The sequence below is a fragment of the Odontesthes bonariensis genome, chromosome 15 (assembly GCF_027942865.1).
Source record: "Odontesthes bonariensis isolate fOdoBon6 chromosome 15, fOdoBon6.hap1, whole genome shotgun sequence".
Classification (NCBI taxonomy): domain Eukaryota; kingdom Metazoa; phylum Chordata; class Actinopteri; order Atheriniformes; family Atherinopsidae; genus Odontesthes; species Odontesthes bonariensis.
In genome coordinates this window covers 26103959-26119650 of record NC_134520.1, presented here as the reverse complement: position 1 = coordinate 26119650, position 15692 = coordinate 26103959, and the positions used below count along the sequence as shown (strand labels likewise).

Sequence of the window (15692 nt, the reverse complement as noted above, 5' to 3'; positions counted from 1 at the left end):
GATTATTGACTCACCTCCTCTGTAAGGCTTCCAGGTGTAAAATTTCCCACGGAAAGGACTGCTATCAAAGTTGGAGCACTGAATCTCTCGGAAATTTCGAGAGCCCGCAGGGCACTCCTGTAATGCACACATATGAACAATTTCTTTTTGTTTTTTAGGTTGGATCGCTTCTGAATTAAGGCTTAAATTGGTTGAATGAAAAAATAATATGCAAGTCGTAATATGTTAAACAATATGACTACAACAGGGTGTACTTTCTTTCATATTACTGTATGTATGTTTCACGAACAAATGCATGGAGTCTCACATTCAATAAGTGACATAAGTCAAAATTTCATGATTTTGGCTGATTTATGCTGACAAATTGATGAAAGTGATGTTGACGATGGAGCGCAGCAACACTCACATCTATATTACAGGACCTGAAGCGCTTTCTTTCCCCAAGGCAATATTTTCCACCGATGGTTGGCCTACAATGAAACACAAAGAAAATCAAGCAACCTGAGTATAGCATGATTACATCCAATCTCCATCACATCACCAGGCAACACCTCAGCTTTCTGTGGCTTTGTCTCTGTGTTTCAAGTCTCTTTGTCCATCTTTCTCGTAGCTGCGGCGTTTACACAGACCAACAAACACAACATGTCTGGATTTTAAAACTACGGCTGAGAAGGAAGCTACAATTCGTCACTGTCAAATGGCTGCTTCGGCTAGACTTCCAACAAGTTTTAAGAGATTGGAGGCAAAGCAATTGTGTGCAATGATGCTCAGAAATGAAACAGGAGAACACAGTTGGCTTCAGATTTGGGTCAATCCATTCTCAGTTTAATCTGTTCAAGATGAGGCATCTGGCAATGGGCATTCAAAGAACTAGTCATTCTGTGATGATTTAGACTCCACTGCTGCTTGCAAGGTTTTTTGATTTAAATAGTACCACTGATGTCTTTTTGTCATACTTTTACAGCTCTTGTGAGAACAAAGCAGAATTTAAAGGATCCCCTTTCAGTCTAATTTTCATCTGCATCTCCAAGGCCTGTTTAATTTACTGCAGTTTTTTTTTTGTTCTGTTAATTTACAGCTTAACAGCTCATATAAGATGCTCTATATATATCAAAAGTGCAAATAATATATTATTAAACATATTCGGGTGAAGTTAGTTGGAATAGCTGTATCATACAGATATTAAAAATTACAATCAGGAGCAAGTATTTGATGCCCACTGTAAAATACTGCAAACTCCAATGGGGACATTACAGAAATAGTGTATGAAGTTATGTCTCGGCTCTTAGTAATGGCATTTTCAAAGCACTTTTTTTTTTAGATCCAAGCATAAAAATATATATATAAATTACACATTTAATGTGTGGCCTATTTTTCCAAGCAATATTGACATTTGTTAATTGTTAAATTACCTTAGGGAAATAAATATTCAACAATAGTTTGTGCAGAACTGGGCTGTAATAATACAAGTTTACAACTGTAATGTCTTCCAGGTTGCTTAATAAAAGTCAGTTAACTGGTTATTTTCACAGATGCTCAGAGAATGTGAAGTTGATGTCATGCCACCTTGAATTTTGGGTATTTGGGTTTGTTTATGTGTCAAATTGTCAGGATTCCACAAGCACCAAGGCTGCCTTCTGTATGCAGGGACCCTGCATACATCCTATAGGGCAAGCCTCAAATTAATCCATTTCTGCTCCACAAAACAAAAAGATACACAACCTCCAATTACTACAGTCCAATGCAAGTTAAAATAATCTTTATCAACAATATAGCGACTTATAACACCAACTTACTACAGCTACATAAAAATGAACACACGGCTGAATTAATTAATTGAACTAGCTTGTTAAATTAGCTGAAAAAGGTGGGCAGATTTTACAGGGAATCCGATTTTGGCACAACACTGTGTGTAAAATATGCTAAATAGCAAACCAGTCACTGCAAAACTTTTGTGAACCTGCTTGAATTTGTAACTTTTAAATTTCATGCAAAGTGCATTAAACCAACAATGGTAGTGCATCAGGGTCAGTAATCCAGTCCAGCTTATGGATCTGTGCTGTTTATCTTGTTAATTTGCAGAATGATTCAATTTCTCTTGGTAATGTCAGTATTTCTTTTTTATCCATCTCACAACTTTTCCTCCAAATTTTGGCCATGTTACTTTAGCTAAAGTAAAAACCAAGCTAACCAGACAACAACAACGATGGCTGGAGCAGATAGCAGCAGAGCGTTCCTCACAAGATGGCGCTCTCGATACAACATGCAACCTGCAGTGATGCATCTTCATGTTCTCAACTGAAACACCTTCTATTCACAGGTGTATCTGGTCTTCTCACTGATCTACTGTAGTAATTTCAGTTTTACTGTGAATGCGCTCGTTAAAGAGTAAAAGAGTGGTGCTGCATTTCAAACGGGTCATCGCTAAGATCTGTACCTGGGGCTGTCACAGTGTCTGACAGAAGAGGAGACGCCACCGCTGCAGGTCCTGCTGCACTCCCCCCAGGGTGACCACAAACCCCAGCTTCCATCCACACCCTCTGGACGAGTCCCATATGCCACACACATCCTCTTGTAGCACCACTGCAGAATATAGAATAGAATATATAAATGAATAAAGTTTATGCAAAGTACTCGCAGAATTATAAAACAACTAGGATAATAGTCATAATATATACTGTAAACACTTTAAGATTTTCAGTATTATTTTTTTTTTTGCTATAGAAAAATCAAATATTCTTTATTAGAAAACATGTAATCCAAACAAAACAAAAGTCAAAATAATGCAGCTTGAAGACTTGTGCTTATTGTAACATTCAGTTCAGGCTGAACTCTTTTCCTTTCAATGCCATAGGCTCAAAAAGAATAATACTTTCAGTGCTTACCCCCTTCTCTATGGTATTCGTCTGACAGATGGTTCCCTCTGCAGCAGGAATACTGCTGGTGATGCAGCGGTTGCTCTTACTCATGCACCAGAGTTCACTGCAGACTTCCTGTGTGTGTGTGAGTGGGAAGAGAATAAAAGCACCGATGAAAGGGAGAGAATCAGACGAAATGTCACTGCTTTTATGTTTTTTTTCTATAAATGATTGTTGGTGAGACACAAGAGCAGAAACCCTCTTGTTCACCTTCACCTCTTCTCCTTTCTACAGCGATGCCTTTTACACATGGGATTATGTTTTATTGTGTACATATGCTGTGACTACATAGTATCGATAGTAATGAGTCTATAAAGCAGCTTGCTGTTCCAGATGTCCATTCGCTCTGAAGCTGGCCTTGTAAAACTTGACCATGCAATAAAAAGAATGTTATTTCGTGAAAGTACTGCAAGATGTGTTGCGTCACAGATTTGAAGGAGAGAGAAAGAGGAGTCTAAATCAGGAGTGTGCTGTGAGATAAATAACTTAAAGAGAGATTAAGCCAGCCTTGGGCAACTTATACGCACACTCTGAAATGATTGTTGAAGGAGGCTTTGACATTGTCTGGTAAATGCAGCAGACTATCAATAGAACATCATCAAGTCATCAAGTCAATTTTATTGTCAATGCTGCCATATGTGCAGGACATACACAGAATTGAAATAGTGTTTCCCTCTTATCCCTGGTGCAAAACAGCAATAAACATGAAGTAAAATATAATATATATAAAGTAAGAGGTAAAAAAAATATTAAAAATATAAAAAAATATATATACAAGCTAAAAAATATATATAAACGGCCGTATCTGTATATATCTGGCAGTATATAACAGAATTTACAGTACTACATCACTACTAACCTCAATTTATCTGGCTCAATCAATGAATTCACCAGACCTAACCAGAAGAATCCATTCATCTACTTTATTTGACTTAATCTTTTCAAACAGGAGTGAAAATTACTGCAATTAGAGTCTTTGAATTAGGAATCAGTGATCTCCGTCTTCACCCGGCTAAAGAGAACCTCCTCACATATGGGGATCAAGAGAAATATGGTTAACTTTTAACAAATTAACTTCTCTAAAGAGCATTTATGATAGTGGCCTTCATCATACTTTGAAGGGAACGCACTTCATGACCACTTTGAAATCTTCTCTGCTGTCATCAGACACTTTGCTGCACAGATAGTGGGCATTCACTGTCTTATATTGAAACTTTCCATCAGAATTTTGTTTAATCTTTAAATCATCCTTGATCCCCACTCAGTGAGATCATGAAATCCCAAAATACTGACCAAAATAAACATATCGACATGTGTGGACTGTTTGGATGTTTCTTTTTTTTCCTCACTCATTGCCAAACAAGTATTTTTTAACATTGTTCCACGAACCAGTGGCATTGTACCCCAGGTTTGGAAAGCTGCTCATGTTGTCCCATTAGAGTGGGTTCCATGAGTGACTCAACAAACTATAAACCAAAATCCTTATTGTCCTGTTTAGAATCACTGGTAAAATCTCAAGTTAAAGAATTCTGTTCCAAAGTAAACTATCTATTCTGAGCCCACATCAGTCAGGATTCAACCCTTTGATAACTTTCGTTATGAATGACATTGTCAGAAAGACAAAACATATATTGTGCTGCCATTCTTATGAATCTGCTGAAGGCATGTGACACAATTGACCACCATTTATCTTGACATACTTTTAGAAGTAGTAGTTTCAGCTCTAGTGCATGTGTTTGAGCTCTAAATTATCTGAGTGATCAGGATCAGGTTTGTATCGACAACCAAAGATAATTCGCAAGGTTTTGGGAGTTCAAAGTGCGGCCAATTTTCTCTAGGGGCAGTAAAGTTGCTTGTGACCATAAAACATAGAAATATTTGCAAAGAAATAGGATTAGGCCATGATGGTGTGATCCAAAATTATATCATTTTGAGTACTTTTTTATAAAACAGACGTTCTTTCTTCGTAAATTTGGCATGGGACTTTCCAGAAAACACACAAAAGGAAAATAAATACAAATATATATACAAATACTGTTAACCATGCTCGGAAAGCCAGGAGAAGGATTTATGAAACAGCTATACATCTGTGTGCTCACCGCGTATTTACACTGCCGGGATCTGACGCCGTACTGGAAGCGGCACTGCTCGTCTGCATCGTAGGCTTGACCTGGAGCTGTGGTGGGGTACACAAACTCCTGCTTTGGAGGCACGTTGTTCAGACAGGAGCCCATTCCTGAGCTAAAATAAGTCAAACAGAAGAGAAAAAGGGGGGAAATGGATAAAAAAGATGTTTAAGTGGAACTGGATTTGCTGAAAAGGTTTCTTTGACCATCAAAAATGTTCCTAATGATTTTCTTTTTCCTCAAACTTTTAATAGGAAATGTTCGTCTTGTTGCAGGGATCTGATTGGCAGACTTACTCCAGGAAGCTGGTGATGTAATCCCGACTGCAGGCGGACCAGATGAATGGGTTTGTCTTCATGGTGATGTGGTCAGCCATCAGCTTGGCGGTCTCCTGGCTGCGGGGCCCACAGGCGTTCCCCATACCGTCATGGTTCATCCCAAACCTAAAGCCCATGATGATACAATGACAACACTTTGAGGCCATGTGGACGGGTAATAATCGCTGTGGCAGCAATGGGGACAGTGGAAAAAAGATCACTGTGGATACCAGAGAGGGACTCAAAGAACAGACAAAGAACAGTCCACAACTTTCATAAATGCTCACCTATCTCATTCAACCACAACAGAGAATCAAGTGTGCTGGTGGTTCTCTTTTAGGCATCAAACCAGGGACTGATTTACAGTTTGTAGACTGTAAGACTATTTAATTACCACTAAAGACTATTTACTTACCACTTTTAAAAATAGAAAACTGCAGTTCTGTATAATGGCCAAGTTAAAGGCTGCAATTAATTGATCATGGCAACAGTCGTTACTCTTGAAGGTCATGTATCTTTTAAATGAAAAAATGGAAGATTTAAAATCCCACTCTACTTTTTTTTATGTCAATTAGATATTTGTAATGACAAAAAAATGTTGGAAAAAAATTCTAATTATCTTGTCATGGAGCTTTATATAAGTTTACCAACTGTCTTGCACTGTACATACCTTACCATACTTTACCATACATACCAATAACCAACGATGATTAATGGAGGTCATTGCTGGTGATGTGTCACTACTACACCTGACTAAATCTGCAGAAAATTGCTTCTCTGGTTTGTCCTCTTGATTAAAAGAATGATTTATTTCTTCATTAATTAATAATTAAAATCAGACTAAAAGGCTTATATTTTCTCATTTATTTTACAACATAGCAAAATATCAACTCCTTACATTTGAGAAGTGTGACCCAAATAAACCATTTGTATCTGGAACCTATCCCAGCTGTCATTGGGCGAGAGGCAGGGTGAAGGACGGGTCCCCAGTCCATCACAGGGCCACACAGAGACAAACGAGATAAACAACCATGCACACTCACACTCACTCCTAGGGTCAATTTAGAGTCACCAATTAACCTGGCATGCATGTTTTTGGGCGGTGGGGGGAAGCCGGAGTACCCGGAGAGAACCCACGCATAAAAGGGGAGAACAGGCAAACTCCACAGAGAAAGGGGGCCAAGCTGGGATTCAAACCAGGAACCCTCTTGCTGTGAGGTGATGGTGCCAACCACCACACCACTGTGCAGCCCCACGTATCCTGACAACAAAATATTTTTTAAAGAAAGAAAACTGGAAAAATTCTCATCCTGAAGATTACCATTTGGTAGAACTCCAAATGACGTCCACAGTTGTCCCTCTAATCAGTGAACATTTAAAGCAAACAGCAATAAAGCTCCCGGTAGCTATGTTTGATTCTGAAATATAAATGCTCTGAAAGCTTCCATCTCCCAGCAGAGTCATTTCTGTGGGTACATTTCACCACAAACAGCCCTGCATTTGATCTAACACGGCACTGTGATGTCAAAACAATTTCTTCTACAATTAAACACAACTGCTGACTGTACTGAGGCCAGTGAAACAGATTGTATATTCATGCACATTCATTACAGTAACAAACACTGTCCAGTCATGTTGATAAGATGGCCCCCGAGTTTGAGTGCTTGAAAACCTGTGTAAACCATTAGAGAAACTGATGGATCCACCATCTGCTTAAATATTTCTCAATGTGGTTTGCAAACACAAGTGAATGGGACACTGAATTACTGAGCAAGTAGGATCGTACTACAGCAACTTCTCTCGATTCACTGTATGTGGGAACTAAGTTGAGGATATAAACTTATAGAATAGCTGGTTATTAAATTATGCTGATCACTTAAACTAGACTATGGAATGTCAGCGTCATCCACGGGAGCCAAATATGAAAAACAGATGCACATCCAGGTGTTTCACCAGCCTCACGTGCAACCAATTCCGCTGTGGCTGAAATAAAAATATATAACTATTAACACATTCTCAACTAATGGAACTGACTCATGGTGTTGAAGGTAGAATATTCTCTCTCTGGAGAAGTGAAAATGATAATCTGAGGAAGCGAAAAATTTACAGCAACAAAGTACACAAGACACCTCAGGGATTCTGGACATCTTATCTTTCAGGCTCAGCAGAAGAGACCAAAGTTCAAGTTCATGGATAAACCATCCAGTCAATTTTGCAGAACAGTTCTGTGCCCTTCATCTTTGGTCTGGCTGGGTCATTTCTCAATGATCAACAGTTTAACCCTGTCCTTAAATATTTGTGGCATCACCCCAAACAAATTTCCATTTTTTTCCCCATTTTCAAGGGAGTTTGTTAAATGACATTTAAAAGTCAATATGATTAATTATCATTAACTTATATGAAACCCACATTTAACTCAAATATGAGAGACAACCATGATGGAACCAAAAATGCTGCTGACAGCTTATTTGATAATAGTAAAAACAGATCACTCTTATCAAGTTCAACTAACTGACACTGTTATCACTGGCCTGCAGCATAGCAGAGTATTGGAGTGGAACAGGGATCCTCCAGCCGTGGGATCTGTGGTTTAATCCCCAGCCCCTCCACATGCCAACCCCACATTGCCCCCAACAACTTCATCTGTGTGCCATATATACATATATATGTATATATACATATATATGTATATGTATATATACTAAAACAGTGTTGTATGAGAGCATAAAAGAGGAAATGAGAAACATATTTCAATACTTTGTAGAACCTACTGTTTATAATTTTAAAAGGAGCAATATAAGTGCAGTCCATTTGAAAGTAAGAGCTCTTCATCCATTATTGACTCCTTTCACCCATTAAAATGTTTGCCATAGTGAAAATGATTCTGAAATGGACAAACTAACTGGATTTCGATGTTAACTAACAGATTTTTATTGAAATATTAGTCAGTGGCTGTATATGAAACTACAGACCATATTTAAACAGTTTAAGGCAGGATGCAGAATGAACTACACACGTCATTATGCTTTCCATAACACTACCTACTATCAAGCAGTTAAATCAACAAATTTTGCAGTATGTAAGGGAAGATTTAGCTTGTAGTGCGTAGCGCAAATTTTCCACATGGTTTTCTCAAGAATGAGCATTTAACAAAGAAATCCTTTCTGACTACTGGAAGGAACCAGATTCACCGCTCTGTAGCATTACTTCATTGCAAAAGTAAGTTTAGCTGGAGCTGGTTCCCTTGATATTTCTGCTGCTTTGAAAGCGCAGCTTTCTTCTTTGCCCTCTGATGTTGGAAAGTTGCTGTCTTTTCCAGATGCGTTTCGGGACTTCGCTGATGCATGCTTTGCATACTACATGGCATGTATAGGCCTAAGAGATCATACGAACCATCGCAGGGGATTTTGAATACAGACATTCTTTACATTTGCAGGACTAAGAGATCTCTGAAACGTCCAGGAAATAAAAAGCGTTTCTATCGTGTTACTCACGTATGTCCGATCTCGTGGGCGATAGTGAAGGCTGTTCCCAGGCCGATGTCCTCATTGATGCTGCAGCTCCTCTCTGGCTCACACATCCCTCCTACTGGAGCCAGACCTAACAAACAGACAAATACAGGACATGAATATCCATCTAAAGGGTAGAAAACACTTCGACTGAATCTCACAATATCAACTACTGGGAAACTAAGATTGAGGTCTGCTGGGTTTCTAAAATCACTATCACTCACACATACCTTTTGATGTAAGTACAACAGCATCATGCACACTGAATCTTCCTCTTTTTTAACCACATATGATTTGCATCACAAATTTCTGTGGATGAATAAGACTGTGTGTGGTTGCGTATATCAACTATGAAAACAAGAATGAGTTTTAGGTCATAAAAGAGGAGGTATCTTTGGAAAATAAGAACAATGGAAAGGCTCCGGACTTTGGAAGGATATTCAGTTGGTTCTTTAAGAGGAGTTGGTTTTATATTTTCAAATGAGATTTAGGGTCTCTAAAAGTTAGGGTTAGGGTTAGGGTTAGGTGTGCTCTCGTGATGGTCAAGGTTAGCAGCGGGGGGCAAAGCTGTTTTTTCATCTTGAAAATGCAGAATTACAAGAACACATTTGTGTAAGTTACCTAAAGTTTCACAGGGCTTGTTTTTTTGGATGCAGATGTCGTACCTGTGGATGTGAGGGAAAATAGAAAAGGTTTAAACACACATTATTCAGCATCTAATCAAAGTTTTTGGCACACACTTGGCTCAGATGGTGACAGACATACACTCACAGACATGTTATGGACAGATAGTGGACGGCAGTGACACCAGGCAGATATAGCTTTAAAGAAACAATAGGGGGAAACCATAAATGGTCACTGAGGTGTCATCTGTCTGGACAGTTTCCATCCTTTGCTTGATAAAAGCTGTTGCAAAACCAAACTGTTCCCACAAAGTTAACCCTAAAACTAAAAAAAAGTGACTGACTTAGGACATTCCTGAAGACAAAATAGTATTTGTAGTAGTTTTGCTGAGCTCTGCAGCCTTCAGATGACTCTGACCAAACCGTGGTTGCGTTGTTCTCTTTTACACCCTCCACATTCAATAGCCTAAGTGTTTTATCTGTATAATATGCATATAACATGCACTGTTGTCTCTGTTTTCCTCCAGAAGTATCTGTTACAGAGATGAAGAGAAAGCCCCACAGTCTGATTCAAGGCAGCTTTGCTTTGATTTCTGCTCGATTTCTCATCATCTCAAGGTGTCTTTTTTTTCTATTCTTTTTTTTTTTTTTTTTTTTGTCTGGTTAGTTCAACATAATAAATCTGTCTCTGTCTCTCGAACCGCTCTCACATCTTTCTTTTACATCTTCTGTCCAGGTGCTGAGCCATGCAGGGAGGCCCCATCTACTGTCACCCAAGACGGGACAAGATACAGCCCAACTCTGCTGAACTTGGCTTATTGACAACCTATGAGGAGAGGGGCTGGGAATGTGAGAGTTCAGCTTGGAGGAAACACTGTTTTAACTCTTACTGTATATGAACAGGAAGACATATTTGCAGAAGATTTGTTTTGGCAGTTCATGCAAATTGCTGTTACTTTTGTATGATGAAAGCTCCAGAAATGAATAACAGTCTAAATTCCTCATTCCTGTAAGACTGCTATGTTGTTTCTGACCTGGTGATGAGCACAGCCGTGTCATGGTGAGCAATGCCGTTGTCTGGTATGGCGTTCCCGTAGCTGCTCCGGTGCTGGATGGTTTTCTGCCACTTACAGAAGCTGTCTAAAGACTTCCCAGCATGATGGTTGATTTCCAGTGTTGGCTAGTAGAGAGACGAGAAATACGGACTTATCCCCAAGTTTGGAAAAATTGAATAATGTATTCTCTCCTTCAAATGCAAAACAGTCAAATTCATGCAGCTTTTACATTTACAGACACTTGATTAATTAACAATGTCAACAAATAAGGTATTCCCACAATCACATGATAGCTCAGCAATGTTTTGATAACACAGTACTAGTCTTCCTGTATTACACTGATTTAGGCTTCTTTTCCACCACTGCATGTTAGTCTTTCCTATCTGTGAAAACTCTGCACCTTCACAGCATTGTAAGTGCACGTAGAGGAGGAGAGGAGGAAGTGCTCTGCTGGCCACAGCTGGCGAGAACTCGTAACCCAGGAATGCATGTGGTGACATAACTAGTAATTGTCTCATCCCACAGTCCCTCATCTCTGGGCCCACTGCTGGCCTCATTTTCTTTTTCCAGGGCCAGCTTGCCTTTTTAGACCTGGAAACCGGCAACAGAACCACTCGCAGAGACCATGCTCAACACTGTCCCGACCTCAACCTCAGCAGTCTATGGCATAAGAATAACAACACTAATGCTGCCCACCGCTAATGATCCTAACATTGACTTCTTTATGCGTTCAGATAACGAACACATCCGGGCGGAAAATTCTGGTGCTTATTTTGATGCAGCATGAATCATAAAATTTCCCTAATAAGAAAGTTATGGAAGAAACCTCAAAGCCACACTGTAATACACGATGGAACCAGCTGCGCTGTCTCGCCACATGCTGTTAATGGCAAGCTAATAAGGGCATTTACTCGGCAGTCAGGTGGCTCAGTCATCTCGTGAGCTATGCTGGTAAGGTCATGCACTTTTTATGAGCTGAACTCTTGCCTTGTGGTCAGGTGTGGATTCTCACTCACTGTAAATTCTGACCTTCACTCACTCACCTACATCATACAACAAGAATCTGCAGCCATGCTGCTGTTTTTAGCCATGATGGTTTTTGAAGTTATATGCTGACACAAGCAACCTGAAACACAAAGACCTTCTAATCTTCTAAGCTGTCTAGGAGCATTTTCATAGTCTTAAATCAAAACTGAAATCATGACCTGTAGCGCCAGAAAGTTTGAACTTCAATATAATTTATCCTGGGGTGAATATTAAATGTAAAATTGCATTACAAAAACAGAAACAAAAACAAAAACAGTAAGAAACCCTGGCGTAAGCAGTAAGAACTGAATGTATTCAAAGACTACGAGCAGAACGGGTAAAGAAGTGCACAGTTAGCTGAGGTTGGGCATTTTAGAGCTACAGATTTTAAGAAAGGACGTGTTCTCAGAAGAGTTGAGCGTTCTGGATCATCAGAAGACCACTTCAGTCAGTTGGACTGTAGGATTTATATTCTGGCGTCTAGAAATATATGACATTCTTTCATGGCAATCCAACCGAGGGTCGTTTCCGCATGGACCAAAGTAGAGGATAAACAATGTAGCTAAATGCTTAATGTGCCTTGAGGATATTGGTTGTTTTGATACCTCAAAACCTTGAGTATCAGCTGTTTTCTTGTGATTTTAATGCAAAAACATATGGGTTCATCTACCTGCGTGTGCTTTACATCACTGTCTAAATGTAACTTTGATCATTTCTACACCCTGGACTTGCGTCATATCAGTGGTCAGAGAAGTCACTGTTCCCCACAGTAAAAATCAGGACGGTTACAGAGCAGCTCTGTACGACAGGTACAGAACTCCCCTCATTCCCTGAGTTTTCCCCCTTCTCTGAATCATTTCTCTCTTCCCTGCTTCCTTACATCCTGTCATTCCTGTCATTACAGCCGCCATTCACAAGAGCCACTCTCACACTCTGAGTCCACTGGGAGTCGAGGGGGAAAACACACTTAAGCCAATAATTTGACACAAAAAAGGAGCTCATATATACTGGTCAAAGTTTTATTTGGACCAAGAGGTAATAAGGACAAATACAGTGAAACATAGAGAAATAAGAGGTGGTTTGTGCTGCTTATTGCAGCTGTTTGAGTTTACAAACGTTTCTTACCTGGTCTTCCATGAGCAGGATGAGCCGTGTCACCACAATGTTGACTGCATTCCCCAGGCTAGAATCCTGGAACAGTTTGGCAACCTGACCTCCAGGGAAACAAGAAAAGACCAGTCTTAAAAACGACTGATACTTTTGATTGTAACAAAAATAAATAAATAAAAATGAGGAGTTGATGGGCGTCAAGGGGAGCTTTACATTCATAAAGCTTCCCTTGGCATAGCAAATGTGTTTAGCATAAATGGTTATTCAGATTACAATTCTGCTGCCATAATACTGAACAGGACAAGGGAAAAAAAAACAAAAAAAAAAAAAAACACTGATACACCAGTTGAGTGCATTATAGCTGAGATGAGGCAATACTGGAATAGAAAATAGAAACAGAGCTAATACGTCGTAAAATGTACAGTACTTGTAAGTGAAGAGAAGCCCCATTAAAGAAAAAAAAGACACTAATGCATCATCCATTAATAACCACAACTTTAGCATTGAACCTCTTGAATGCTGAAAGGCCCTATCAAAACTGACTTTACGCTATAGCCAAACAGTCCAAGAAGCAGATTGCACGGAGAGTACAGCAAAATTGATCATCAAAGACCTAACATTAAGAAAAAAAGCTGCACTCGGATATGTTGTTAGTTTTATCTGTCTTTGTTTCCCTGCTTTGTCTGCTGACCACCCTTTCATTAAATACATTCCTGAAATCTCTGTGCATGTGTGCGTCTGCTTTCAAAATTTAGCATGAGAAGATCTACACCAACAGAAATAGTGCAACCGATAACAAAAACCTCAGCATGTCTGAGTGAAACATGTGGCTTCCCCTGGGAGAATGCAGGCAAAGTCTACACATTTTTCTTTCCTTCTTTCTACGAATATTACTCAAGAAACTGAATAAGCGTACATTCAATTTATACTGTTGGCATATAAATGCATTAAAAAGTTTGCCTGGCTTATTCTTTTAACTGAGGGCTTTTCTTCTCCTTCCAACTTAAACTTTAACCTCATTAAGAAATGTTTCTTTTTTTGCAGCTTAAAAAGCTTAGAAAAACTTAACTACAATAAATCAGAAGATCTTCGTCATATCTTATCCCTTAAATTCTGTCCTAATGTCAAACTCGGAAGGAAGTACTTAATTTTCTGATAGATGGTAAATATTCTCGTTTCTGGAACGGACACGCATGTGAATATTTTGCGTTGTGAAACTTACAATATTCATGACAGCCAGGATGTACTGCTCGATGTCTCTGCGGCCATGGTAACCCACCATCATCTTGTCAGCTACCACCAGAGTCTCCACGTAGCGCTCCTGGCTAACTGAGCGCTTCAGAGGCAGCTGGCCGCGGCCGACATGATGGGGAGGCGTCTTCAGAGTCCGCTGCCACCATGACGCACCTTTCATTGGCTTCTCATCTGAAATAGATCATCAGACTTTAGATTAGATTTTTTTCACGTGCCAACACTTACACAACACCTTGTCAAGCATCCAGAAGAATGCCTGACAACACTTCATATGACTGTAGAGCAGAATTTAATCTAAGCTTTACAGAGAAGTTCACTTATTTCATTTTTAAGAGATGTCTGCCTGCACATATTTTTGCTTTTTAAACAACGCCCTGAAACAAAGACCCAGTCACGCCTAATCACAACTGGGAACTCAAACCCAACCACAATCTTCTGCTGCTGGCTGGTTTGCAAATCATTCTGAAGCTGTTTATTCCTCCAGTCTAGACCTTACTGTTATCAGACAAGAATATTTCTCCAGAATAGGACCAGAACATGTCTCCTCTCACCAATGACCCCACAGGACCGGCCCTTGTACTGATGGCGGAGCGATGACCGCTTGTAAACCACATGGGGGCGCCCCTCTGTTCTCTCCCCGCTCTCCGTCCTCGTTTGGTTATCTGGTGAGACAAGGGGTTCAATCAGGTACTCCTCTCCTCCTGCAACAATCACCCCCTGCTGCAGAAAGACAGATTTGAAGAACAAAGTAGAACAGAATAACAGGGAAATATCATAAACTTCACAGTGAAAAGATATTTACTGGAGTAATACTGCCATATTCAACATTAGAGCTCTAATTCACAGGTAACTGAAGCATTTTTTTCAGATCAAATGTTAACTTAAGCATGCAATAAACCGTTAGTAAAGTTATCTGACCTTTACTGTTCACTTTTCTTTGATTAATTTTTCAATATGCATACATCTCTTGTAAAAAAACCTTCAACATGTTTTTATACTTTCTCCAAAATGTTGTTATATTTCAAAACTTTCTTAGCATAATTAGAAATTAAATGTTTGGTTGCATGGCATGAGTATATCAAACAAGTAATCATTGCTTTATCGTTGTCTCACTAGTTAGTCAGATTATGATAACAGTACATGCATATTATATGAAAAAAGTGCAAAGATCACAAAAAGAGAGCAACGTAAATCCACATAGTGAAGGATGTGCTTTTTCCAAAACAAAGAAAGCTAGAGTCAACGTTCTTTAGTTGCAGATATGTTTAAAATGTCATGAATGAAACTGACTGAATCTGTTTAAAAAAAAATTGAATTAATAATATTTTTCTTATCCTTATTCACAACAACTGTCTCTCTAAACTGTTATTTCAACATATTGAGAGATAAAAAATCTAAATCAAGGGACATCTACTGAAAGTCTTCATCTTAAACACAAGCATATAATGAGCGATATGCCATTATTACTCATTGTAAGTAAAGCTCATATCATATCCAGTTGTTCTAAAGACGCTGTCCCCACCACAGGGTCCTCTGTGGGGAACTCTGGACCCATCTGAGTAGTGGATCAGGACACCACAGAACACACACACAGACAACACATACAATAGAGCATGAAAGGGTGAATGAGAGCGAATAAAATGAGAGTGAGACAGAGAGCGATACACTAAAACTTCTTTTGATTCTGCTCAGATGTGTCGGTCCCGGTCAGAGCGAGTGTCTCTCCTCGACTAGCTGCGGCGGTTTTCAAAGCT

The 15692-nt window shown here is 39.3% G+C and overlaps 1 protein-coding gene across 1 annotated transcript in view; it reads right to left on the bottom strand.

Annotated features, from left to right (window-relative positions):
- adamts10 (ADAM metallopeptidase with thrombospondin type 1 motif, 10) overlaps positions 1-15692 on the bottom strand; it is a 56538-nt gene that overhangs the window by 24603 nt on the left and 16243 nt on the right. The window contains exons 5-16 of the mRNA XM_075485732.1: positions 14490-14658; positions 13907-14109; positions 12700-12783; positions 10528-10673; positions 9492-9535; positions 8856-8961; positions 5341-5487; positions 5018-5159; positions 2886-2993; positions 2438-2583; positions 407-470; positions 15-117 (exon numbers count right to left, since the gene is read on the bottom strand). Of these exons, the coding sequence (XP_075341847.1) occupies positions 15-117; positions 407-470; positions 2438-2583; positions 2886-2993; positions 5018-5159; positions 5341-5487; positions 8856-8961; positions 9492-9535; positions 10528-10673; positions 12700-12783; positions 13907-14109; positions 14490-14658 (1462 nt within the window). The remainder of the gene's footprint in view (positions 1-14; positions 118-406; positions 471-2437; positions 2584-2885; positions 2994-5017; positions 5160-5340; positions 5488-8855; positions 8962-9491; positions 9536-10527; positions 10674-12699; positions 12784-13906; positions 14110-14489; positions 14659-15692) is intronic.